General features: G+C 36.4%; 1 protein-coding gene across 3 annotated transcripts in view; it reads right to left on the bottom strand.

Annotated features, from left to right (window-relative positions):
• PARD3B (par-3 family cell polarity regulator beta) overlaps positions 1-25,844 on the bottom strand; it is a 1,074,947-nt gene that overhangs the window by 498,609 nt on the left and 550,494 nt on the right. For all 3 annotated transcript variants that reach the window (XM_003820781.6, XM_034954909.4, XM_008974231.5), the window contains exons 6-10: positions 17,886-17,972; positions 12,425-12,550; positions 9,507-9,865; positions 6,998-7,137; positions 5,723-5,851 (exon numbers count right to left, since the gene is read on the bottom strand). In XM_003820781.6, coding sequence (XP_003820829.3) covers positions 5,723-5,851; positions 6,998-7,137; positions 9,507-9,865; positions 12,425-12,550; positions 17,886-17,972 — 841 coding nt within the window. The remainder of the gene's footprint in view (positions 1-5,722; positions 5,852-6,997; positions 7,138-9,506; positions 9,866-12,424; positions 12,551-17,885; positions 17,973-25,844) is intronic.

Genomic DNA, 25,844 nt, shown 5'->3' with positions numbered 1-25,844 from the left:
TGTACTTTCTAATCTCTGAGTAACTGAAGAGAGTATTTCTTTTGCCCATGTGGCTCTGCATCTTGAAATTTATTCAATTCTCAAGTCTCCTTTTCAAATGCTGTCATGTTCTTGAAGGTTTCCTTAGTTCCTGACATACTTTGAATCCCTGTAACAATTTATTTGCTCATTTGATCCACTTATCACTCTTCTTTTCTTTATGGGCTAGAAGCTCCTTGAAGACAGGACACATCTTCAGATGAAGCTTCTAGCTTCATCTCTGGAAGTTCATGTTGCAGAGCCTTGACTAAGATTCAGTACATACTGGTTGAATGAAAATGCAGTAAGAAGAAAATGGAAATTATTGTAGGGAAAAGCTGAAAAAGAAACTCTGTCTTAGCAAGGACTTCATCATAAGACATGAACTGTGTTACTTGGAGAATACATAAAATATAGCAAGGTACTTTGGATTTTGCATAATTATTTAACTTCCAGAACATATCTCATGCACATTAGTTTAGGTAGAAAAATCATTTTGAAATTATCTTTCAATTTCTGCTACTTATCCACAAATAACTGCTATAATATTCATTCTTCCTTAAGTATCTCAGTTAATTAAGCATGGAATCATTTGAATCAAATAGCCAAAGGGAATGAAATAATACATCATTTAAATGAGGTTCATCTAAGATTTCAAACCAAAATTCTATAATTTATGATGCTAAATAATTTGACATTTCAAGATGTGAACTTTTTACTTAAAAATAAGAAAGAGTAAACCATGAAGAAGTTGGAACCACATCTCGCACGCTAAGGTAGTCACAGGGACAGGTAACCATGACAGTGTTGGACTACACTAAGCTCAGCAACTGTTAAGTAGGGCTCCACATGCATGTGCATCATTTTTTCTCAGCAAAAGCAATATTCCTAAGTGAAGGTCAAAGCAGCATGACAAACATGGCTAACTTTTGGTTTTCAATCATGCCAGGCAGGAGAAACTTGCTTGCTTGAAATACAGTTAATCTCACTTGCAGAGGCCAGCATCAAATAGCAGGCAAACTTGGCAGGTAGAAATTATAAATACATTTGAAATTTTTAAAGCTCATTTTACCCACCAGGGGTTGCTGTGATTTTCAGGATGATTTAGAAATAAGGCAGCAGGTCAGAAAATGAAACGTTAAAGAGGTTAACAAAGAAAGGGCAGAATCTTCCTTTCTACCCAATAAAAAAAGAACACATGCACATACATGCACATGTACACACACATACATAGCAAATAACTTTCTCCTTCTCTCTCTAGCTCTTAAAGAAATGAAGCCATGAAATTAACAGAAAAACTTCAGTTTTTCAGGAGCTTTCTTAAGTGGAAATACGGCTTTATCTGACATTTAGCATAAGAAAGAATTTCAGGTATCAGAGACAGAAAAGAATTTGTAGGCCACATCTCTGTTGACCACACAAACCACCAACTGATTAACTAGCATAGTTTTCATTTCAAGTATAGACACAGACACAGCAGTTTAGCCTTCAGATTCTAAATCTATTACCAAAACTAATCTCAAAGTACCTTCTGCAAAACTGTTCCTTATGTGAACACCTCTTCAGTAAACTCTCACCCAGTCAGGGGGTGAGGACACCAAAGGATCTTTCAGAATGGGATTCTGGAAAGATTATCTTTGAAATACCCTTCTTTTGGTAAAGATACTAGAAACAGCTAAATAGTTGTAATGTTATTATATAAATTCCTCTCACTTGATTTTCAACCCGGTCTGCCCCAGATGGAAAGAAGGTTGGCTAAATATGCTGCTAAACTTGGGATGTTAATCAATTGCTCAGGAAGGACACGAACTAGAATATAGGAGTTCGGCACAGTTCTTTTAGGTGGCAGGTCAGGAGAAATGACCAGGAAATGGATACCATGGCCTTCAGAATGACAGAGTCACATCCAAGAGACAATTCTATATTGGGACTTCCTGCATAACTGCTGACCACATGCTCCCTTAGCTTAAGTGTTAAGACTTTACAAGAAGCTAACGATAACAAGGAAGTAAGGAAGATTTAAGCGTCAGAAACTAGGCAGTGCAGTGTTGTTAAGAAGGTACAGAGCTCGCAGAACAGCAAGGCTTAACAAAAGAGGACAGTTTCTTAGAAGAGGAAAACAATAAACACAGTTTGTTTTCCTCAAAGGAGATAGAACACAACAAAAGTAGGAAGTGCTGTCCTTCCTTCATCCTGCCAGATTTTCAACGGAAAGTCAAGTGTGTACATCAATCATGATAAGGAAGAAGAGACCAAAGTGATATCACCTTCAAGTTTTTGAAAGGAAAACACAAAGATGTATCACATAACACACTTCTTTATTTTGCCCTTTCAAACAGGCCGGTGTATGCCACACTATGAAGTAATTCCCACTGAAATAGCCCAGCACGTGCCAACCATCACCTCTTTTTAAACTTCCTGCAAGGTTCTTGCCTCTTGGCATTCGAGGCAGGCATTTGGGTTGGAAAAAGAGTGCTTTTCCTTATTTCTCCAATAGGAAGACTATGGGTCCACGTGACTTAGGTGCGTATAAACCTCAAATGCCCTTGCTTTGCTATGGTGACAAAGAAAATTCCACATATTTGGATGGTTGACTGTCAACTATTTTTGAGAGTCTAGATATTTGCTAGAAACTTCTAAAGGAATGAATACTAAGCATATACCCTCCAAATTTAGTATAGAACTAGAAACAATGAGAACAAATAATTTGTCTGCACTCATAATCTCACAGTTGCACAGTTAACTTAATATGCTCCCTGGTGGACTTGGCCTATGTCATTCTGGGATAGAAATCAAATTTCACTAAATTCCATTAAATGAGGGTGAAATAACACATACAGCTGCCTCCCTTATCAATTTGACTGGTTATAAAAATGTTGTTTGTAACTCAGTATTTTGGATCCCAGAATACATTATAAAATAATAAAAAAAATAAAACAATCATTGTTCAAAAATAGTGGTTAGTCCCAGGCAAGCGTGCATAAATCTATCTACCCCATAATATATCTAGAGTATAGAATTGTGTTTACACTACTACAGAAGTGGTCATGTATTAGAAAAAAAAAATTATAGCTAACGTATTTTGAGAACTTACAGTTAGCCAGAAACTATGCTACAAGCTTTGCCTGTATTATCTCATTTAATCTTCACAACAATTCTTACAATACAGATGAGGAAACAGCCTCTGAGTGATGTTCCGAATGGCTCTATATCACACAGCTAGTAAGTGGTGGATACAGAAGTTGAATTCTGGGATGTGAACTCCAGAGACAATGTTAAATGTTATTCCAGTTGCTAACTTCCAGATATAATTGTCTTTGATGAGGAATGAATTCAGAGCTTCAAACTGGGATAAATCAGCATCCCTTACCTGGTGGAGGGGCATAGTTTCTAGGAGGAAGGTATTAACTGTGGGGTTAAAATTTCCAGAGGACATATGGGAGAAAGGTATAAGGAACTACTAGACAGAAACTGCAGGCTCGAGGGTTTAAGTTCCTAGTTGGAGTTCTGTTGTTGCATTCTTTTGCATGCTCAGGGGCTGGCTGAAATATTTCTGTTTCTATGCAGGGTTTTATTTCTTCCAGGACCACAGTTCAACGGAATACACAGTCAAAACTTATTTCTTTGCTCTCCTATCTCAGAAATAAGCACATAGTTCCACTGAGGATTTTGGAGAGTTTTTATTTCTAGCAACCTAAATATCAGACAAGAAATGAAAGGGCCTCTTGTGGTGCATACACATACTGCCCCCCTTTTTATTGTTTCTTTTCACTTTGACCCTTGTAGAGAAAGACCACGGTCTGGATAAATAAAAGATTGAAAGAAGAATCCATCTGTATTTTAGAAAAAAAATCCAGACTCCAAGTTTCTGCATCATTTCTCTAGAAAGTGTGAGGAGATGAGACAGACATTCAGGATTCTACCTTTCAAATGGTTGGGTATGGAGGAGTCAAGTAGAGGAATGGAAATGGGGACTATATCTGCATGACTCAGATCATTCTTTTTTTCTTATTTTCCCTATTTTGTTACAGATCTCCCCAGAGTATACAATAAGGAAAGGGAAAAATGGGTAAGATGATGGGAAAGAGAAGGAAAGGGAGAAAGAAAATTCCATGCCAAGGAAACTTGGAAACTGTCTGAAGAAACAGATCAGGTCTACTTTCCAATCCATACAATAACTCTTTACATATTTGATAATAACTGTCATGTCTCCTAAAATTTCTCTTCTTCAAGTGAAACATCATCAGTTCTGTCAACTAATCCTTACTGTTCCAATAACCTAACTCTGGGAACCTACATGTGCCTTTGTCAATTCTTATACAGATTCAAAGGAAATAACAAGGAGTAAATACAAGTCCTTTTATCACATTTGTTTCTATTTGTTATTAGCTATAAAATCCCTTCTGAATTTTCTTTTCTTTTTTCTTTTCTTTTTTTTTTTTTTTTTTTTTGAGACAGAGTCTCGTTCTGTTGCCCAGGCTGGAGCGCACTGGTGCAATCTTGGCTCACTGCAACCTCTGCTTCCCAGGTTCAAGCAATTCTCCTGTCTCAGGCTCCTGAGCAGCTGGGACTACAGGCACATGCCACCATGCCTGGCTACTTTTTGTATTTTTTAGTAGAGACGGGGTTTCACCATATTGGTCAGGTTTGGAACTCCTGACCTCAGGTGATCCACCTGCCTCGGCCTCCCAAAGTGCTGGGATTACAGGCATGAGCCACTGCACCTGTCCCCCTTTTGAATTTTCTATAGCATTCTTAAAAGCACAATTTCAATAAAATAAATAATATTTATTTATGGTAAGAAAAGAAAATGAAAACCTCTCATAACCGATATCCCAGATGTATCTGCTTCTAGTTGTTAACAAGTTTTAAAATGTAATTTAATGATACTGCACAAATAATTTTATATGCTACTTTTAAATATAGTATTAGATTATGAACATTTTCTCATGCTATTATCAATTTTTTACAGAAACCATTTTAAGTACTTCTATATTTCACTGGCAAGCTATCTAGTTATTTATCTAACCAATGCCTTACAGTTATACAGGACCCAATATATCATTGCAATAGATAGAACTTGAGGGGAAAAAATCAATGTACATGAATTTTTTCCACATCTTTGATCATCAGTTTAGGACAGATTACTTGAAGTCTAGTTACTAGGTCTAAGGGTATACATTTTTAATAAGGCTTTTGAACTCATCTTTCTCAAGATGTCTATCCCAGCCCTCAAGAATAGGTTAAATACCCTTGTTCTATGTTATCATGGCACTCTGCATTTTCCCTTCATAATCTTCATCGCCATTTTGAATACTTGGCTATCTTTTTATTTCCTGTTAGACTGTAAACTTCATTAAAGTAGGTCCACAAATTATTTTGCTGACTGTGTTTTGCCTAGGGCTTCGCACGTAGCACATATTCAATATATATTTTATTGAATTAGTTGCATACTGTTGAATAGTTGCTTATTGCTAAAGGTGTTTGAATCTGTGCCCCGGAATCACTGTTTACATATACCCACTGGCTGGATCAATGTTTTAAAAATGCGATACCCCAAATGGGGTAAAATACCCTGGGTGTGATTCAATTTTGGTTATGAATGAAGCCTGTGATTTAGAACTCGTTTCTCAGCTATAATGAGTTCATTGAGTGTATTAAGCTCGGCATTAAAAATTCAGTGAGACTGAGATCTGAACATTACCAACTCTCGGGGCAGAAAATGTCCTTCTTGGCGGGCAATGACCAGCGATGCTGTCTCCCCCTGCTTGGTGCTCCTGAGCATGGCCACAAGCTCTTCCTGGGTTCGTCCGGTGACATCTCTCCCATTTACCTAATGAATAAAAAGCATATGAACAGCCACAATCACAATACTTGTTGTCTCCTTCTACACTAGATAGTTTTTGAAAACAAGAAGCAAATGGGCTCCCATACTTGAGGAAGCTCTGAAAAGATGATAACTAAATACATGGGCAAAACCCAACAATATTTCCCATAATGCATCATCATTATGATGCTGGATGAACTCAGAGTCGGTAATTAATATCAGCAGTTTTTCCTAAGACATCACATTCCTATGTGGGGGAAACTGGACTGACAGATACCAGAAAATGATTCCGCTTAAGGTAGAAAGCAGATTTCAAAGGCTTACTTAGCACCATTTTCTGCCTAATTCAACAAGCAGAGTGAACCATGATCACAAGGCAAATTTCTCTGCAAATACGAATCCAGCAATAGAATCCTGCAGGTTTTAAACATATTTAGAAAATTATAGTCACCAGATTATCATAGATTAAGGGAAATTCTAATTTGGAGCTACAGTAGTCATTTGGTGCATCTTCTTTCATGATCTAGAACAACATGAAAAGCTAAAGTGCTGCTTTTAATGAAGATGTTTGCTTCAAAGGTAAATGGACAATATATAATTATCAAGACGATAATGTCCTCAGACAAAAATAAATGAAAACAAACAGCCACCCTCTTGCTTTTGGTATCCCAAATATATCTCTCTGCAAAATCCCTTCCAGCTGTTTTCATTGCTATCCTAGCACAGATGATAGGGATATGGACAAAGCATAGAGTGACCTGAGATACTCTGGCTTGTCCTGGCCAAGTTTGAAAAGACTATTACAAAGACTTTTTAACTTTTTAGCCCTAACTGAATATATGTTGAATTCTTAGATTCAATCCAAATTTCACAGGGACTCTAAGAGGTAGAAATAAGAGAGGGAAGATCAGAAATGGTTTTCACTATCATTTGGCCCCATATCACTGACCTTATTGGGGATTTACAAAGTTAGACTCCTCATTAACCAGTTCTATACTTAAGGTTCTTATCTTGTCTATAAGTAATAATTTTTAATATATATTAAGTTCAAAATAAAAATATTAATATATTTACATATATTTCAATGCAATTAAATGGCATTATTTAAATGCCAAGAAATATTTTCATACAACTATTAATTCCAATTCTTACCTCCAAAATTCTGTCCCCTGATTGTAGGCGGCCATCTTTTATTGCTGCTCCCTTTGGTAAAATGTTTTTTACAAAAATGGGACCGGGACCATGTATGGAAGAGTCTCTGGTAACCACAGTGAAACCAAGTCCTTCAGGGCCTAGTGTATAAGAACAGGAAAATGTATAGTCATCTTAAGCATGAGTAATATTATATTCAGTCTTACAGTAAGATCTACCTAATTTAGACTAATATAGAATCAGTAAAATATTTACATTCTGGGACATTTTAAATATGCTTCAGTTATTTGTGTTTCAAATGCAGATTATAGTTCCTGACAGGCCATGACAGTATCAAAGTGAATTTAGGGCCCAATCCAGATGTGTAACACTTTGGCTTATTCAGGTTCTAGAAGAAATGCACATGTTATCCAGATGCCCAGGAGATTGACTTGTCAATAAACCATAACCTGACTTCATACTTCCTGAGAAGCAAAAGGCCATTTGACTTAAGTTCTGTCAGCCTCTTAAATGAGCTGGACAACCTATGGCTGAGCCCTCTACTTGTGTCTCAATTCCTTGTACTGCTGCATCCCATTGTCTGGTCAGCAAGCATCTTGTTGTTCCTGTCCTGTTCTCCTGCATCTCCAATTTCTCCCTTCTCATGTATTTTTCACTCAGTCTAAAGGTATGCTCAGATTTCTCTACGCTGAAGGATCCTTACTTCCATCTTACTGCTTCTTCAAGCTTCCATCACCAGTGACCTACCCGCGACCATCTCTGTTGGTCTAGCTTTGATGATTCCCACCATTTTTTTTTTTGAAATTGACTCTCTCTTTGGTTTTCATGTCTTTATTTTCTGATTATTTTCCTATCTTTGATCACATCACATCCATCACTCTCTCTAAATCTTACTCATTGTCCTCCCATGTAGCCATAGATGTTCCCCAAGGATCTGTCTTAGACCAGTTTGTCCCCTAGACTCCCCGCCTTGGCCAGCTCCTGGATTCAAGTATATCTTCCAATGAAAGAGACCTAAATCTCTATGGCTCCAATGTCTCTTTTTGATGTCAGCTTCCTAGATGTCATCATGCACATTTCAAACTTCACTATGTACCTCCCTCTCCAGTCCAGATCCTGACCTTTTCAAATATCCTCATCTACTTAAAATTCTAATTTCTAGCAATGACATCTCCATTATGCAACTTGCTCTGGCTGAAAAACCTCAGCAATCACTGTAATTCTTCTCTTTTTTCCTTCCTACAACCAGTCATTTATTAACGCATGCCTATTATGTTTCCACCTTTAGACAGATGCAGTGCACCCTTTACTTATCCTTTGTTGTTTGGCCTTGTCTTCACTGTATCTTTTTGCTGTCAGATTAATCTTGCCAAAGTACAGATGTGATGTCATATCTTTCATTTTTGCATTCAAGGCTCTGTAATAAATTTTTAAGGTGATTCTGTGTCTGATTCATTTTTCTATACTCAAAACACCCAAATCTGTGTCTTACACACAGCTGGATCATTTGTACAAAAAATACAACTGAGGCATTTAAATAAAAAACCTGATTGATAAGCACACTGAAGTATTTTTGTACCTACTAGTCAATGTATTTTATTCCCAGAATAAAATTCTTATAGGTGAATGAAATTTTTATCAGAGAATCTTTCCAGAATAATTTTCATATCCTAATTAAAGATACATTATTTGTTTTTGAAAGACCTTAATAGTTTTTCTAAAACTACCTTTTGACCATAAATTCTCTATTAATTCAGACAAGAATCTATAAGATCTTGGTTTCTTTTGAGTTGTCTTGAAAAACACAGAATTTCAGAAGGTTGCAACAGGGGAAGGTAATATAAAGCAGAGGTTACAAAATGAACAAAAGCACAGAAGCACATGAATGCTTATGTATGTGTGTAGAATACTGCATAAATATGCATGTACACACATGATCTCTTCTCACTGATCTGTGCTTGAAATGGATAGAAAAGTTGAAAAAGATGAAGAAAGAAAATATTATACATGCTTTTGAAATTAGGTATGTTTTAAATGTTTGTGATGTTGAATCAGAGAAATTAGTAAACATTACATATTTGCTTTCTGAGGAGTAAATTTTTATTGTTAGAAGACTGTCTTAGAAAAACAATATGCTTTTTGGACATGGCCTAAAGGATGCTTCAAGAATCACTAATCGTGCTCAGAACAGGGACAACTGAATTTTCATGCTTATTTGGTATTAAGTTTTAATACAATATTGCTCTGTTGATATCAGGTTTGCAATGATTCTTTCCACTTCCCAACATGTCTTTATTATTTTCTTGTTTAAAATAATCTATACACTCCGAAGAAAAGAATAAAAAAGTACAATTTCAAGAAATTTAAGTTACCTAAGTATACACTTAAATCTATTCTTTGATACAATTAAATGAAGGGAGAATTAACTAAATTAGCCTTAATGCATTTCTCTTAACCAATTTTACATGTTACAATAATAGAATGCTATTAGGCATAATTTAATAATTACCTTTCTTTAGGTCAATCCTAATTTTCTTTGCATTTTTCTTGCTGCCAAATCCCATGAGAGGCGAGAGTGAGGGAGAGGATGGTTTTCCTCCCAGCCTTGGTACTCGGGGACTCTTGTTTTGTTGCAGGGAAGCTGATGCATCTGTTTCAGGACTATCGGTTCCTGTGAGATTTGCTGTCTTTAGTCCCGATTTTCCATGGACAGGAGGCAGCACTTTGGTTTTCAAAACGCCATCATTATTACCAAAAATGTTAAGAGAGCCAATGACTGACTTTTCATACTGTTCACGGTTTTGTGGAGGAAGCACGTGGAGGAGCACACTTGGGGATTTCATTGCCTGGCGGAAGACATCTTGAGCCCTGGAAAGAAAGTTGATAAATGTGTGATGACCCTGCTTTGAGGTGCAGCATCTTCTAAAGTACCCCAGCAGGATGGCAACCAAGAGCAGCACAGTGGCTAATCTTAGGAGACACGATCAATATTCCTATCAGAATGACTTTGCCAACTACATACTAGTTACCACTTACTATTTGCACTAGGTGCCCCTGCACTAGCTTATACATGCATTATTACCATGCATCCTTCTCTAATTTAGAAAGCATGTTAGGTAAGTATAAATAGCTTTCATTTCACGGACATGGAAGTTGAGGCTCAGAGAGATGAAATAATTTATCCAATGACCCACAGCTTTTACATGTTTCTAAAGATGAAAATCTAACCAGAAGTGATTACCAAAGTGAATATAAAAAGCAAAATAATTAGATATTTTGGATCAGATCATTAGTTAGGTTTCTTTTAGGACATCCTTCTAAAGTACAGATCTTCTCTAACATGGGTTGTGTTACACAAGTTCAAGTTTGACACCCATGTTTGCTCATGGAGACATTTTGGCAGGTGCTTTGGCTGTGCCAAAATGTCTCAGTGGAATTTCAATCCAACATGCACCCTTCCTGTTACTCTCACATAGAGCAACTGTGTTTTTCACTTTTATGACCTAACACTTTGTGTTCTTCCTCAAACTTCTTATAACATTTTCTCCCCTTCTTCCTCATGCCTCTAGATGCCCTGTGCCCAGGTCAAACAACTACTTTTCCCACTCTTTCTTGCCCAGAAGATATAAATGAAGGCGTTAAAGGAAAGCTCTTTAGAAGAGGCTGGTTCAGTAGAGAGAAAAAAACTTTTATTGTTCTCCTGTTTCTCTTCCCTATTTCTTGAAACTCAGAAGTGACTGAGGAAACTCAGCAGCCATCTTGTGCCCATTTTTCCACTGAAGGATAGTAGCCACATGGCGAGATGGCAAAGCAGAAAACGGAAGCTGCCTGACCCACTGGTGACTGTGCAGCTGCCGCACTAACTGTGGAGTGCCCTCTTCCACGTTTGCTTGTTGCTAGGAAAAATTAATGTTAATCTTGTTTCAGCTACTCTTATTTCAGGTCTCTGTTCCTAGCAGCCACAGCACATAATAACTAATTATAATACCAACTGCAATCTGATTCCTCAAACCCTACCCCGCACCCCCCTTTCTGAAGTGCTTAATTCTGCAAATTGTTAGGGGAGAAGGAAGATTTCACATAGGCCTAACTCCACCTAACTCCTGTGGTCAGTTCCCCTATGTTATTTTTGCTTGCATAGGAATCAGTTTCTACTCCATACTAACTCTATACTAAATTTTTATGAGCCTCAGTTTCTACCTCTATAAAACAGAAGTAATAATGATTGCTTTGCATAATTATCAAGTCCTTGTGAAAAAGCACAGTAGTATATTAAAAATTATTACTAATTATAGTTTTGTCTATCATTCATTATTTTAACACAATAGATTCTTCTAAGGTTTCATTTCTTTTCATACTTAGCAGCCAGTACCCACTTTTCCTCAACCCACAACCACTCATCTTTGTCCACATGCACGCATACAATATTGACAACTAATGCCCAGTGAGAAGATGTATTAGGAGCTGTTTTGGTCAGAAACAAGAGGGTGGTGATGACTCCCAAGGATTATTAGTACTTAGCCCTTTGGTCCAGAATCCCACTGCAATGCCAACACACATTAAAAAAATATGCATCAGATTACTATACACTCTAATTCCTGGGTACAGGAAGCTATTCCCTTAACATTTTCACATGCAGAAAGATGATTTCTTGAGGGAGACAGTATTATTTATTTATTTATTTTGAAGACGGAGTTTCTCCCTGTCACCCAGGGTGGAGTGCAAAGGCGCGATCTCGGCTCACTGCAACCTCCGTCTCCCAGGTTCAAGCGATTCTCCTGCCTCAGCCTCCCAAGTAGCTGGAATTACAGGCACGTACCACCACACCTGGCTAATTTTTTTTGTACCTTTAGTAGAGATGGGGTTTCACCATATTGGCCAGTTGGTCTTGAATTCCTGACCTCATGATCTCCCCTCCTCGGCCCCCCAAAATGCTGGGATTACAGGCATGAACCACTCCGCCTGGCCAGGAGACGGTATTTTAATTTTATTTTTTCTGTTTGTTTCTATGATTCAGTGAGTCCTCAGACATCTCTCACAGATTTTTTAGTTTAAGGAAGACTGCTGACACCAAGAAAGTTAATTAATAAGCTGAACTAACAGTCTGTGAAAAGAGCCGTTAAATACCAGTTTAAGTGACCCATAGCCCAAGAAAAACAAACCCGTTCAACGACGCCCCAGTAAAGACAGCCAGGCAGGAAGGCTTGTGATATTCTGTAGTTTAGCATTCTCAGACCTGCCAGAGACATGTGTGGGCCACCTTTGAGTAGGCTAAAACATTAGAAGCATTCGGAAATGGATATCCTGGATCGTTCAAAGGGAACTGACTAGAAATTCTACCTACTATTTTGATCATAATGAGTTCAGTAATGCTTATAACCATGCTAGGGATCAAGAAAGTAAATAAAACAATGAAAAAATGCTTACTGAGCAAAGGTTTTGTCTACGAGATCCACATTGTTGATTTTTACAATACATTCATTTTCGTGAAATAGTCCCTCCCGCTTGGACCTGCTGTTTTCTTCAATGCCTCGGATGAAGAGTCCTAGAATCCTAAATGCAAAATTTAGATCGAAATATAATTACTGAATAATAAATGCTAATTATTTCTCCACTTGCAACTATTCAGAAATACATATTGATTTCTATTTACAAAAGAAATTTTACTTTATATTCAGGCAACTGTTTGTTATTTTAATCCCTAATCCAAAAAAAGCCAAAACTGACTACAAGAGAAAAAGCCCTTCTAGATAAATATGCATAAGTACCAACATCAATCTGCGACTTCATTTCTCATGCTTGCAGTAAACTTATTGAAAGGCTAGTTTACTGGAGTTGATACCAAAGACTTGTGGTTTGGAGAAGGGCATCACACCTGACTATAGTAAGTCTGAGTTAGTGCCAACATGGCAACGTGATGTTTAGCAGTGGGAGAGCATTAGGGTATTCACAGTAACATTTTTGCAGTCTTACTACCTATTCTAATAATTTGCATTTTAAGAAGTAAAGAAACATTTAAGCTCAGATCATATTACTCAGTTTAGAAGGAAGCTGGATCCCATTTGTTGGTGCTACCAAATCAAGTATGTGTTGGGTGTTTCCTGTGTGATCAGGATGGAGGAGTGTGAGACAAAGCCATAGGACCAGGACCAGGTAATTTCACTATACATTTGGGGGACAGCTGAAGCCCAAAAACTAAAGACATTAACAAGCTTAGAGCCTTCAAAGATTTGAGAGCTAACTAGATGGGAGACCAGTGCCACACACAAAGGCTTTGAACAAACAGCCAATGAACTTAATCTGATGGACCTGGAGGGGGGCATCTAGTAGACCCCGCTTCCGAGTAGGGCAGCGACATGATGAAGGCAGGCTTTGGGAAGAGTTGTCCGAAATTTCAACCAAGAAGAGGCTAAATTAGAGAGGATACCAAGAGGCCTCTGGATTTTTGTGGCTGTAGCTTAGAATCAGGAGGGTTGGAAGAGAAGGAAAGAAGAAAGAAAACTATAGCCACAAGAATTAAAATATGTGTGTGTGTGTGTGTGTGTGTGTGTGTGTACACACATACATACACAATTCTGTTACATATATAAACCAAAACTAAACCAAAAACCATAAGAAATGGAACTTATACATATTTTCATTATTTCTTATTTGTGGGATTTCCCTTCTCCTCGTGATGTGACAAGGCTTAGCTGTGTCCCAGAGTAAGAAAGATAGATATGTCCTGCAAGAGGAGTCTGCTACATTTGGAGAAACTGTGATCTGCACTTTATCAATACTCTTGCTTTTCGACTTTGTCACTCTCTTTTGTATAAAATCCATGTGTGCTATTACAAAATACCTTCACATTAAATTTCAAACCTAAATAAAACATGAGTACATTTTATGTGTAAATAACAGGGTCAGCCATAGAAAAGGGGAATCTACAATGCAAGTATTAGAGAAAGTAGTCCTCCTGTTTGGAGTGGCCACGGAGTTGAACCTCTGTCCCCTTAATGAGCTCCCATCATCTCAAGACCTCAACAGGCATGGCAGTGATATTTGGGTCTCACTTCAAAAATGTTAAATGAATACAGCACGCTGCTGCAGGAGAAAGAACAGCAAACAGCCATGCCATCTACTGCAGGGAAGGCTCAGGGTCATAGGCACAAGTGTGCAGTGGGGTCTTGTGGTTCATTTCCTAGTTCCAGTAGGTTAGCAAATTAGTCATATTCTGTGTTACTTTAATCTTGAAACACAGTATTAAAAATGAAACTATTTGACACATTAAAATAATAGATAAAACTTATGGGTTTTTTCCCTAAATTAAACAGCATCCTAAGAGTTCACATTTTGGATTTTTGTTAGGGTGGATTCACAATAACTTGATTCATTAGGAGGCTCACATGTGGTTATAAACTTGTTTATGTAAGTGATATTTTTTTAACAAGCATTCAAGTCTTCCTTTAATTTAATTCAGTACATCATCAGTCATGTAATGTTACTCCCTAGGATTTAATTTCACATTTTGGGAGATGAATTAATTCTTTCGGGCCACTGGGTTGCAATTTAGCTGGCATACTACAGCTGGAGTATGCTATGTGAACCTCACTGATCTAAATAATCTAACTTTCCATGAAAAATTTATTGACAGAATAAGCCCAACTGTAAAACCCATGTGTCAGAGGTAATTTTGGTAAAATGTAAAACTGACTGATTTTATTAGTTTGGTCCCTGGCAACAAACCACTTCTGCCCTCTCTGCTCCGTGGAAGGGATAGATTCCCTCCAGTTTGATTTCATCCAGAACAATACAAGAAGGCTCAGAAAACAATACCTCATTATCCTCTTTGCCCTAAACTGGTGGGCTGTGGTAGCTGTCTCATTTGGGACCAAGACTCGCAGAATTTAAAGATTAATGCTGTCGAGGAGTTATAGGCCGAGACTAACCAGTTAATTTGCATTAATGAACAGTGATAAAGGATGCTGAAATCCACAGCCTCACAGAATTAGAGGGGTAACAATTCTTCTTGCTCTTCTAATTATCATTTAGGCACCAACATCTTCTCCTTGCCCCCTTCCTGTTCTTTTCCCAATGTCACACAGCCTCAGTGACTCTACCAGCTTAGCATTTTGGTTTGAACATCTCTTCTCACAGTCTTTATCAGCCTTCATCCAGTCCTTCTCCTTCTCTCTCCTGTTTAGCTGTCTTCCCTATGAAACTGAGGCATATTATGCATCTGTACTGAAACGAATTAGATTTCATGTTTTTAATTCACAAAAACCACATTGATTTTAAAAATCTGAATAAAATTAAGTTGCATTTTAGTTGCAAGAACTTTGGTGTTTTTTTATGTTTGCTTTGTTTTTACTGGGAAAGCCAATGGCCCTCAATACAAGCAGCATTCAGCACCCCTCTGCGATGGTATCTAATGAATTCATTGAGGCTTTATCTAGCAGAGCAGCCACTATAATTTACTTAGGATGATCTAACTTAGATTAGGTTTCTTATTCAACAACAGGTGTGGCAACATTTTTCTAAAAGAAAAAAAATAAAAAAATACATTGGAGGCAAAGCCAATTACAGTAATCTTAGTAAAAAAATTAAATGTAAATTCTAATTTAAAATAATGGCACAAACCAATAAATGGAAGGAAATTAAGAGCAAAGTATACCACTATGACCTTAATGAAGCCCCTGTGCTCACACAGTGAAACCATATGGCATTATGAAGTCAGACACTTGTCTGACATGCTCTATACACAGTTGCATCTAGACACATGGGTTGAGTTAAGCGTGCTGTTTCAGCCTGTACTCATTACTCCTTAACTTTTATTGGCTCATGTCTCCACTTCCATAGCATTTTTAATGTTTTTTAATTAAATTTCCTTCCTATAATACTGGTGGATAGCAAAAAAAAAATAATAGAACTATTTCACCAAGTTACTGAACAGTTAACCATGAACTTATAATAAAACTGCATTTCTGAGTCAGGCTTTTTGGTTTTAGCCAAAATAATCATCAGACTGATGATTTACACGTTCATACATTAGGTGTTTTACAAGGAACTTTCACATTTTTAATGTTATTTAATCCCCATAACCTTGATGTAAAGTGGGTACTCAAAAGGGGCAAGTTTAGGGGACTTGCTCAAGGTTATAAAAAAGAACACTGGGATTCAAATCCAGTTGTTCTGAAACCACGTCCAATACTCTTTCTTCTATTCTACAAGGCTTGTGCTAGGAATCAGAACCAGGAAAGAGAAGGGAGGAAATCAATAAAGCTTAGTGTATTTCCCTCGTTTGAAGTGAGAGAATGTGATTTCTGATCTATAGGATCAGCTTGTTTTCTGAACTACTGAAAATGAAGTATAGTGATTGTCACACTGTATATTTTCTCATTTTTGGAAATTGGGAAGATCTTGTGCTCTATCCCACCTTCATTAAACTAAAGAGCCTGGTCATTTAACAGCTCTGGTAGCTCACAAAATTCTGGCAGTATACTTCTGCCAAAAGTCATTAGAATTTCTCATGACAACTGAGTAAATATTCACCCTATCTATCAAAAACAACCTCAGTTTGTCCTATGCCATAACCCATAACATTTATAAACACACTTATTAACACATACAGGAAATGAGACAATAAGAGCTGCTAGCTTTTTGGTTCATTTCTTTTGGGGAACATTCATTCCAGCGAGAGCTTGGCATCAGATGTTATTTGCAAAAAAAAAAAAGGTGATGACTTCGCAATTACAGGTAGCAGATGGCTACCTGCTGAATATGATGCCAACCAAAATACCATGACTAAATCTGTTCTTTTCGCTATAGGGCAGACTGAATTGAATAAATATTCAGAACCACTAAATTAATACTATCTAACCTTTGAGAAAATTTTAGTTCTTGAAAGAACAATGAAGTGAGAAGTTAGGAGATCTGGATTTTGTATGACCTTGGGAAAATCAATTGACTTGTCTCATCTTTGATATCCTAAACTAAACTAAGGTATCCCCCCTTTTCAATGACGTGTTTAAGAAAATAAATTCAGTAAGTTAACTAAAATCATGTCATGTTAGTGAAAAACTGATTTTCTTTTAAGTTTCTGACAACCCTTGTCAATATCAATCTAGTGCTAAATGTGGTCGTCTTATTACAAAGTGACATAATATCTAAAACAAGTTCAGTACAATTGTTTTAATAGGGGTAATATGAACTCTGCGGCACACACTTTAATTTCCATCAAGAGAACAAGTTTTAAATCCAGTTCGATAGATGTAAATTTCAAGAAGTGTTGATACAATCTACAATGCCATTTTTACCAGTGTGGATTTAGCAACATAATGTATTAAAAATTCCAAAAGGATGTGGTAAATTATTTTTAATTGACTAAATTATATTTTAGGAAAATACAGCATGATGACATATTGCTTCTATAAAGCCATCATACATACACAGCATCAGATATAGCTACTTAAAATGTTAGAATATTTATTATTCTAAATGCTACATACTTGAAGAATAACAGGATATATCAATTTGGAATTATTATACTCATTTGTTGAAGTATATTCTGGAATATTAAAAAATTCAGTTGCAACATTTGTCTAACAATATGTTAACATCTTTGCCAAGGATTCTGTTTACTATGTGTCACTGATAAGGATACTTTAAGAAAGTATTTCATAATTAATTGTAAATGGAGAAACAGTGATTGATTTTTTCCCCATTACATCCTAAAGTCAATTATTTTATTTTGTTTCCAACACTTAAGTGGCCAACAGAAGTATGTCTTGAGGTATCCATTTGAATAACAGAATTCACATTTAATCTCCTTGTGAAAAATATTTGGGAAAAGGAGCTCAAATCAGGGTTTTCATTAGCATGAGCTTCTGGAATGAGAAAAACATCTTACCTTCCACTCAGAGATGAAAAGAAGGGCACTACATGTATTCCCAATGGGCCTCCTTCCCCAGAAATCTCCACTGTTCTTGTCATATCACTGGGGCAGAAAAAAACAAGAGCACAAATGAGTGTCTGCTAAAAAACAGAGGAAGCACATCTAAAACACACACACACACACACACACACACACACACACACCCCGCTCAGGATTATATCAACTAATACAACTTCAAAGTCAAAAGAGTACATAATTTATTGGTATGTTCAGATGATCCAGAAAACAAAATGTTTAAAAGTCTATCTGATTTCTTACTTTTACTCCTAGAAGAGGAACAAATGGAAATGACTACCTACAAAAATAACTTCCTACTTAACTTAATCTGCATAAATCAACATATTTTAAAAGAGGTACACAAAATTTAAAATTTTCCCCATTGAAACACACTTGAAAATTGCTGTACAGATCATAAAAAACACAGAAGAAAGCACATTGATGCTTCAGCATAAAGTAGGCTTCTTCTCTGGAACAGAGGAAAAATGAAATAAAATATTTATTAGAAAAAGCACAGAATTACGTGTTATAATGGCTGTGAAGCCACGGTTGGTAATACATATGGGCATGTTCAAAGCAATATAAATCAAAACTCAAACTTGCTTTTCAATAAGGCATCAGTTATACTCAACAGAACAATTCCAAATTTTCACCTCCTATATTTTTGTAAAGGTAGAAAAAGAGGTTGCAAAGCCTGAAGAAAATGTATTATAGAAAGAAATAGAAAGCCTGACCTGCCTCACCTACCCCTGATTAAGGAAAGGATGAGCTAGAAACATTAATAGATTGTGTGTATGACTGAAATATAGAGGGCACTGGGAGCTTTTGAGTAATAAAGAGTAGAACTACCAAGTTTTCATAAAGATGAAAAATAATAACTGTGAACAATTACTGGCTCCGTTAATCCCACGGAGAAAATATAATTGTCAGAAGAAAATAATAAAGTTGAAGGAAACATCCACGTTATGGAAATTGTAAGCAGGTCTCCATTGTTCCCTATTTACATGAAAATGACCTGAAACTAGATGTCAAATTAAGAGCTACAGCTGCTACAAATGCTTTCTGCTCCAAATTGAAAATGGTGAAATTTTGACTTCTTGCTGGAAAGTTGAGAACAGCATTAAGCAAAATGCATGATGAAGTCACTCTGCATGAAGTATTCTCTAAATTATCAGCAATCTAAAATAAATACATTAAATATATTCTCATCAGTGGATTAGGTTGATTTTTAATGTGTTTTCTTTGCAAGCCTATTATCATTAAGAAATGCAAAAAGGAGCACATCAGTTTTCAGCAATTGTGGAATATGATGAAATTTCAAATCTGGTAATAAATTTCAAATGAGTTTTGCCCAGATATTGCTGATATATATAAAACTTGTTCAGTCAAGCAGCTTGTGTCAGAGGCTTGGAATAAAAGCTAAAAACAAAACAAATCTTATAGTGATAATATAGTATTAAATGATTCTATATATTTGAGGATATGAACACTCATATGTATATGGACTGTTATATATAGATATGTATTATAAGGTCTGAATATAAAATGCTTGGTTGACAGAGAAAGTTGTATGGCTTTCAAGAGACAAAAAAGCAATACGTTTTATATACTAACAGAATTTATAGTGCATTTTTAGGCTTTTGTGGAAGACTAAACCCAAAGCATTTGCATTCTAGCTTTAAAATACTGCTTTTAAAGACTTTTATAAACAGAGATTCAAATTTTGCTTAGTCACTGAAAATTATTACCCTTACCTTTGTAACATATTTTTATAGTTTTGCACTGAAAGCACAACACAAATCTTTCCTATTAAATGTATCAAGTATCCACATGCTGAGAGATAGCATCCATATGTAATATCTAGAGGCATTTGGAATGTGTTTAGTCTATTATAGACTTTAACTTTTCAGCTTAAGAATTTTTAGAATACCTTTTATGAATTCTCATGTTCTTTTCTATTTCACAAATATTTCTTTACTCCCACTCAAAATCCCTTCTATAAGACATAATAAATTATATGTATCATACTGATACCTACTCTTTAGTAATCATTAATAATGTGTTTTTACATTCACTTAAGAAAGCCAAACATTTTTGTTTAAGTAGCCAATCTTTTAAAAAAAAATACTTAAAAAATTTGTGAGAATGGAATTTTAAAAGTTGAGTTCTATTTTATGAGATTCTCCTTTCAGTATCTCAGAATAAATTTTTATTCTACCATTACACACAATAGTTGCAATTTTGTAGCTAGAAGCATTTTTGATAACTTTTAAATTATTATAACAAAAATAGTACTATCCCAGAAAAAAAGCCTAACAGACTTTCAATTTTGTTTACTGTAATATATAAGCACTTAAGAAAGTTAGATCTATTTAATAAAGATGAGTAATAAAATTTTACATAGACCATGTCTCATCATGTTCTTTATAAAATGTTATCTATTATTTGTTTCAAGATGGAAAGGAGAACATTTGAAAAATAATGCCCCATGGACCAGTTCACATATTTTTATTTATTTTAAAAGAGAAAACAACCCTCAGTACTAGAAATACGTGATGGAGTTCTGCTCTGTAGAGATCTCCATATATGCACTCTTCATGGAAGAGAAACACAGCAAGTAGGACTGGACACAATTATTTGACTACATATCTCATAAAGTGAGATTTTACAAAGACATGAAAATAGGCTATTATTGCTATTTGTTTAGATGAACTCTAGAGTAGAATTCAGGGACTAGTGAACAGGACATGTGCACATTTATGTTTATGTTTTAGAGGACAGTATAGTAGCCAGAAAATAAGCTAGAAGGTTGATTTAAAATGGAAAATACAGAAAATGAGGGAGAAAGGATATTCTGGCAATGGAAAGAAAAAGCGGTTGATAGCCACTTACAAAAAAAAAAAAAAAAAACAGAAAATAAACTGTGTGAGATAAAAGAAAAATATTTTGGTTATACATAGAAGAAAAGTGGGAAAATTTTACTAAGATCAAAATAGCTATCTTTATACAACTTTCTAAGACATACTAAAACAAGCAGATAGTTACAAAGCATTAGTTCAACTAGTATTAAAACAGCAAAATGCTCTAAGATCTAATTGATAAAACTGAAACCAGCTGCTACCAATCTGAGATTTAGACAAAACTATAGGCGAAGCTGCAGAATCAGTGGTCTAAAAATGAGACTGTCATGAATGGCAACTCTGCTAGAGCTAGAAGTGAAAGGCTTCATTTGGTTTCCATCCAGAAGAAAGACTTCAAGCTTGAGGGAAAAATACACAATAGAAGCTGCAGATGTTTGTAAGTCTCATTTCTTTACACAAGGCAAATGGACAGCATTTTTAACACTAAGATTACTGAACTCAGTGGCAGGTCACTTGTTGAGGTATGGAAGAGATGAAATTGAGGATGGGGAGCGGGGGGTAATTTATTTCAGAAGAAAATCATGATTCACATGTGTAATTACAGAGAAAGTGTATCCCAGTGGTAACTTTTGAGTCAGGAGTCTGAGTAAATTATTTTAATTAAGACCTGGTGCCTCAGTTTCCTCATTTGCACATGGAGAACATTAAGATTAGGTAATTCCTGGCCAGGCGCGTTGGCTCACTTCTGTAATCCCTGCACTTTGGGAGGCCAAGGCGGGCAGATCACTTGAGGTCAGAAGTTCGAGACCAGCTTGGCCACCATGGAGAAACACCATCTCTACTAAAAATACAAAAATTAGCAGGGTATGGTGGCACACACTTGTAGTCCCAGCTACTCGGGAGGCTGAGGCATAAGAATCACTTGAACCCAGGAGGCAGAGGTTGCAGTGAGCTGAGATCACACCACTTCACTCCAGCCTGGGTGAAAGAGCAAAACTTCATCTCAAAAAAAAAAAAAAAAAAAGATTAGGTATTTCCCTATTAGATTTGTTGGCTTTAATAAGAAAAATAAAGATCATAACACATATATGTTACACATACCACATCTGGTATTTACAAAGCATTCAATAACTACCTGCTATTAGTATGATTGTTAGAACTGTCTATGGAAAGAAGCTTATAGGCTAAAAGAGAATAATCCATTTTTTTTTCTATTGATTTCCTCAGTAAGACTTTCTTAAAAAAGCCTTAAATACTGCAGGACTGAGGAACACGTTTTATTTGCAATCAGACTGCTGACATGCAGAGAGAAGACAAAGGACTGCAGCACATGGCTGAGTGTTAGCTGATTTTCTGGAAGGGTGGATTCATAGATCTGTGGCATGCAATAGTATGAGAGGCGGACTACAGAGGGAAACCTCCGGGAAGAATCTGTGGATAACCTTGAACTCTACTTGATGGTGAAATGTCTTGAGGATGCAAATGTACTGAGTAAAAATCTATCAAAGACTTTGTTGTTGGTGATGAGATCCACTTACTTCACTTGAATTCAACAAATATTAATTGAGTTGTTTCATTGGGGAAGTTCCACAAGGAAAAAACAAAGACCAATGCTTGAGGAGTTTATAATCTAAGGGGAAGGTTGCGACAGGTAATAAAAAAGAATAGAAAGCTATGGGTCACAGTAGTAGATTCTCGGTGAATGCAAGGTATTACTTGGGAGGCAGTGTACTAACCTTCTTCTGGACATTATATCATGTACTGATATTAAATCTATAAAGTAAACATTTATATCACATCCATTTTAGAAGTAAACTTATGCTTAGAGAGTTTAATAACTTGTCCGACATCATACCATTTCTATAGAGTCAAGACTCAAATAGGGATTTATTGCACCCCAGAGCAGAGTTCTTAACTGCCTAACCAAGGTGCAGTTTCAAAGTGGAGGCACCTTGTGATGTGTTTCAGAGGAGGGTACAGGATTAGGAAGGGAAGCTGGGATTAGGAATCTATTCCTGAAGAAGGACAAATGGGTCTTCCATCAGAAAAGATAGGTGAGGGGATGGAGTGGGCATGCACAGGAGAGAAAGTCAACTGTACGGAGATATTGAACGAGGATATGTGAGCATAACAATTGGTTGTAATATTAGAGAGAGGGAGGGAGGGAGGAAGGTGGGAGAGAGAATAACAAGGAGAAAGAAGAAGAGAGAAAAGGGAAACAAAGAAAGGTGCTGTGTATAGGAGACAGATTAAACCATTAGCTTGAGATCAAAGCTCAGAGTGGTGTGTTAAATTTCTGGCTAGCAAATTTATACTTAATTTGCAGAAAATGAAGTCACTACAGGTTCTAGAATTAGGGAGACGTGTGATAAACGCTATGGTTTAGAAATATTTATGCAGTGATATGTGACACCAATTGGAAAAGGGAACCACAAGGGAGAGACCGGTACTTGAGGCAGGAATTACTAAATTATTGCAATAATCTAGCTGAAACTAATAGAGTAACAGAGGCTTGAGCAATGATTACAGGAATAAAGCATCAAAACATGGGGAAATGTCCCACATATTTTGAGATGGCCTCTGCAAACAGTTTGATCAATGAATAGATATCCTGGACACAGGAGAGGATAGGCTAAAATGCGCTGGCGTTTTAAGAATGAAACAAAAGGCAAGTCTGAAAGAAGGCTTATTTGTGGAAGCAGGAGTGGAGAGATAAGGCAGAGTCAGAAATGAGATAGGAGTTAGGGATGAGGTGAAGGTCTTTTGTACATATTGCTTGCTATTTAAAGAGACATTCAAAGTGTAATTTTCTTAAAAAACCACCAAACCTCTTGCTTCATTGTCTTTTTAAGGTCAAAATAAGTTGAGTGGTGCTTCATAAGAGATGCATATTGTAAAACTATTTGGAGAATGTCTTTTAAATGTTATTTTTCTTTAAATAAAGATGTTTGCGTTAATGACGGGTGAGCAGTTAACAGTTTTGCTTATGATTTATGGAGCAATGTGTTTTATCCATTCAGTCATTCACTCAGCAAATATGTCCCTATTATATTCCAAGACCTGTATTAGGTGTCAGAAATCCTTTGGAGGATTCACAGTCTTGCTTGGGTGAATGAGAAATAGTTACAATAAACTACAATCTGTGTAAAACTGACAATGATAATGGCAATAGCAATTAATGTTTCTTCAGCCTTTCATTTAGCATTGTGCTAAGTCAGTTGTCTGTACTATAACTCATTTAATCTTCACAATAATCTATGTGACCACGATACCAATTTTCCTATGAAGATACATATTAAAGAAGTAATGTAATTAGTCCAAGATTGCACAGGTAGTAAGTAGCAGAGTTAGTACTCAAACCCAAGACTTATCTAAATCCAAAAGGTCTGGAACTAAGGAATGGCTTGATAAATTCTGTGGTTTAAAAAATTTTATCCAACAGTAATATGTGGGATCAATTAGAATAAGGAGAAACTGATATTTGACAGAGAAGTTAGTAGGTTATTATAATGGTGTAGCTGAGGGATAACAAAGGCTTGAGCAATGATTATAGAAATTAAACAGTTTCAAGACATTTTGAGATAGACTACAAATAATTTACTTAGCTTCTACGTGGATGTGTGCCCAAAGTCCTATGCGTGGGCCAAGCCCTGTGGGATATGAGATTCTCCCTGCCCCAGGAGCATATGGACCATGTAATTCAGCCAGAATTGGCTTCCTAATTTCACTTCAACTGTTTTTCATCTCATACTGGCTAGAATCAATGTCCTCTCTTAGAACTGTAACCTCCAAGCTTTCCCCCATGCATTCAATGGCATTAAGATTGTTATCACCCTTTTCCCACTCCAGGGTCTTAAAGTGCTGGGAATTGCACTCACTCTACTTTTTGAATTTGATATAAAACTGATTTTAGCTGCACTTTTATATGAGAAGTTTCCTAGCCTTGGTCAGGTAGCATGAAATAAAACACCAAGGTATCAGGGAATGTACATGCAACAGGAATGTTTGAAATAGTGGCTTTGTAGGCAAGAGTGGTGGGTGTCAATTAAGTCTCTAGCTGTCACTTAATTGCTCTGAATTGTAGTTCTTTAACCTATTAAAGGTGATAAGAAAACTCATGTGAAAAGCCCGTTTTGATAATCAAATATATATATTATATATATATATACACACATATACATTTCTTAACTAAAGAATATATATATTTTTGGCCGGGCATGGTAGCTCATGCCTGTAATCCCAGCACTTTGGGAGGCTGAGGCAGGTGGATCACCTGAGGTCAGGAGTTCGAGACCAGCCTGACCAACATGGAGAAACCCTTTCTCTGCTAAAAATACAAAATTAGCTGGGTCTGGGGTGGCACATGCCTGTAATCCCAGCTACTTGGGAGGCTGAGGCAGGAGAATCACTTGAACCTGGGGGGCGGAGGTTGCGGTGAGCCGAGATCACGCCATTGCACTCCAGCCTGGGTAACAAGAGCAAAACTCCATCTCAAAATAAAAATAAAATAAATAAATAAATAAAAGAATATATATATTTTTAAGTTCCTATACACCATTTCTCTCAATTCCCTGTAGCTGAAGAAAGCTTGGCTAATTTGTTCATACAGCCATAAACCAAACTAATGTTGACTCTATGATGCTATTCACATAGCATTTGGACAAGATATTAACAAACTTTTCAAAAAGCTAACACTGAAATAAGTGAAATTAAAGCCAAATAGAATAAGAGCATTACAATCATTATGTCTACCTCCAGAAACAATCTTATTAGTTTCTGGAGGTAGACATAATTAGATAATCTCATTAAGTTTCTGAAAAGATGGTGCTTTGAAGATTTTCTATTACTCCCTACCCTATATCCCCCCGCCTTTTTTTTTTCTTCAGAGAGAGAGAGGGTCTCCCTATGTTGCAAGATGGACTCGAACTCCTGCACTCAAGTGATCCTCTGTATCAGCCTCTCAAGTAGCTGGGATGATAGGCAGGCACCACCTAGCCTAGTTTTCATCAAATTTTTAATACTGTACAGCTCATCAGTCAAAGAAACAATCTAAATA

This window comes from Pan paniscus, chromosome 13, assembly GCF_029289425.2.
Source record: "Pan paniscus chromosome 13, NHGRI_mPanPan1-v2.0_pri, whole genome shotgun sequence".
In the NCBI taxonomy this organism is placed as follows: Eukaryota; Metazoa; Chordata; class Mammalia; order Primates; family Hominidae; genus Pan; species Pan paniscus.
The sequence above is the reverse complement of the archived record's forward strand: the minus strand, read 5'-3'. Positions and strand labels throughout refer to the sequence as shown.